Source organism: Nematolebias whitei, chromosome 16, assembly GCF_014905685.2.
Source record: "Nematolebias whitei isolate Nwh7 chromosome 16, NemWhi1, whole genome shotgun sequence".
Taxonomy (NCBI): Eukaryota; Metazoa; Chordata; class Actinopteri; order Cyprinodontiformes; family Rivulidae; genus Nematolebias; species Nematolebias whitei.
Window position 1 is genome coordinate 23,513,268 of NC_056513.1, and position 2,866 is coordinate 23,516,133.

The 2,866-nt window shown below is 37.2% G+C and overlaps 1 protein-coding gene across 1 annotated transcript in view; it reads right to left on the minus strand.

Annotated features, from left to right (window-relative positions):
• Window positions 1-2,866, minus strand: part of LOC119422432 (general transcription factor 3C polypeptide 1) — a 46,449-nt gene that overhangs the window by 34,808 nt on the left and 8,775 nt on the right. Inside the window, exon 16 of the mRNA XM_037689804.1 lies at window positions 1,019-1,152. Within this exon, the coding sequence (XP_037545732.1) occupies window positions 1,019-1,152 (134 nt within the window). The remainder of the gene's footprint in view (window positions 1-1,018; window positions 1,153-2,866) is intronic.

Below are 2,866 nucleotides of genomic sequence, written 5' to 3' on the forward strand. Positions count from 1 at the left end.
TCTGATGTGAATTTAAAAAAGTTCAACAAGACAAAACCAGCTCCGATGTGATGTTAGGACACTTTGTTTAAAATTATAGCTTTATTTAGTTAATAGTTTTACAGTCACTCTTTGTCAGGCGGGTTGAAAAATATGCAGTGATCCTTCAAATGCACAGACATGGCCGCGCGCCTCCTCCTATCCTGTCTGCCCCAGACCACGCAGCTAAATTACTCCACCCGAACCGGCATTGTAGAACCAATCTGCACATGCGTCTAACAGAAACTGAAACTTACCACTTGTGTATGTTGAACTGCGTCAAGAGTGAGTCACTGACAGATGTGGTGGAGATAATCCGGTCATTTTTCAAAAGAAAAGTTTTTTTTTTGTTTGTTTTGTTTTTTTTCCCCCTGTGCGGCCCGGTATAAATTGACCCACGGCCTGGTACCGGTCCACGGCCCGGTGGTTGGGGACCACTGATTTATAGTATTGTTTCCAGTGAAAGCCATATTACACCAGAACTCTTAAACTCTGGTTTAATACACTAAATGTGTTACTCAAAGTACATTTAGCTTGACTGTCAATCTTTCACAATCCAAAAGTGAAATTACAAAATTATAATTATATAAATTTAAGAAATTATCCAAGGTGAAATTATTTAACAAATCTATTATTCTCTAAATTCAAACACAGCATGCAATTGTTTCCCCTATTTTCTAACATTCCAGCTACATAAAATTAGTTTGACAGTAAATAATATAAAGAAAACATAAAAACTTTTTTTTTTTTGCATTAAAAACTAAAAGCTTGACCACATCACAAACACTATTCAACTGAGTTTTGTATACAAAATGTACACTCCTTTCCTGTATCTACCTTAAAAAAATATTGTGAGAAACACAATCTGTAAAAAGGTGCTGCATTTCACTACCGCCATCTTAAAACCATCCTACTGGCTAGGTGAGCAGCACTATGGTTACCATGGTGATTTGGTACAATAAATTATTATTCTGTATTGTACAGTTCAGTCAAAACAAACCTGCTATAGGCTTGAAGTCCTTAGCTGCATCACCTCCCAACTTTCTGAAAGATTTGTTCCTCTGTGTTTTAGAAGCCGTCAGATTTTCAGATGCTTTTTGTTTTTCTCCGGCTTTATTTTCACTCTGCTGCAAACTGAAAAACAAAAAAGAAAAAAAAAACATGAATAATATCTATATTTTTTTAAAAACAAGAAAAGTTCAAATACATCTTCTAAGTGAGATCTGACTGAGTAGTAAATTTAAACATCACCAGCAGCATTTTGTCATTTGCCTTCGACGGCTACAAAAATAACTTTAGCCACAATTATATTTCATGCTTAAAATTTCAATGAGTTTATTCTTTTTTTATTCAACCATTCTTTAACTTGGAATTTCCTTGAACTTAACATCTTTTTATCAAAGACCACCTGGTCAAAATGGCACACCATTAGAAAATTACAAGCCAAAAATTAATACCAATATCAAATTACATAAACAGAAACCAAGTCTGATTCAACATATAACAAGTATAAAGTCGTGATTAAGAACAACTGCTGAACTCTATGGTTCAATAATTAACTAACCATGTAGAGCTCCTATTTGCTCTTAGATCAGATTCATATTCAACACATGCTTAACAGACTGAACTCTGAGCTACTTTACTGTGTATAAATAGATGGTCTGTGGTACGGATGTACAATATTGGATTTTTGGCCAATATCCGATATGCCAATATGTTAAAACTTATTTGGCCAATAACCAATACAGATATTTTTTTCCTAGACCTACTTACAGAGATTACATAGCTTTCTCTGCTATGGAATTAAAATACTACATTATTCTGCATGGTCTTTGTCAATTTGGCCTGCTACCAAATGTAGATGCCAAAAAGGGGGCTGAAAATTCAATTCAATTCAATTCAAAAATACTTTATTAATCCAAAGGGAAATTATTTGTTGTTGTAACTTATTTTCCTCATTTCATTAAGAGATGTTATAGATACTGATGGCTATAGACAGGAAGGATCTCTTGTAAAGGTCCATGCCACAGTGGATCCTGAGAAAACTGGCTGCAGATGCTGTCTGATCCATCCACCCAGACTCGGCTGGCCTCTCGGTTCCCCCGGGCTGTAGGACCGCCTGAATGCCGGGAAGAACTCCTCCCAGAGCGATGGCCACTCCTCCCAGCAGCCTGCCGAGCTCCTCATCACTGCGGACAGCCAACTGTAAGTGCCGAGGGACGATCCCGTCCTTCTGCTGTCATGAGCCATGTTTCCTTCTAGTTCGAGGATCTCAGTGATCAAGCACTCGAGTACAGTTGGCAGGTAGATGAGAATGCATCCACAGAACATCCTTTTCAACTCATTTGAGATTTGGGGCTGTAGTTGAGATATTATTTGAGCTTTTGAGATGTAAATCAGCTGTTGGTTGTAGAAAACTGCCTTGTTGCCATAGTTACGCATCATAACAAATGTCCAAAACTAAAAAAGTCTCAGTAAAAATCCTTCCAGCTGCACATCATCCGATACCAGAGGAAACAATCATCCAAAAAAATGTGATTTACATCCAGAAAAAGAGGAATTAAAGTTTCCAAAAGCAAAATCTCAGAATGAAATTAACAGAGCTGCTCCAACATGCAGCCACCTTGAGCGGCGCAATTCTAGAACTGATGATGTAACTCATCAACTTGGATCATGTTTAATGTCAAATTTATTAATGACATTTACTCTAACACAATGACAACACTCAAACAATTCAAATTTGTAACTTTTCACAAATCTAAACTGAACGGTGCGTGTGACATCATAGCGTTGTGCTGGCACTGCAGGCATCTTTGTAACTGGGTTGTCATACAAAAACAATGCCCCA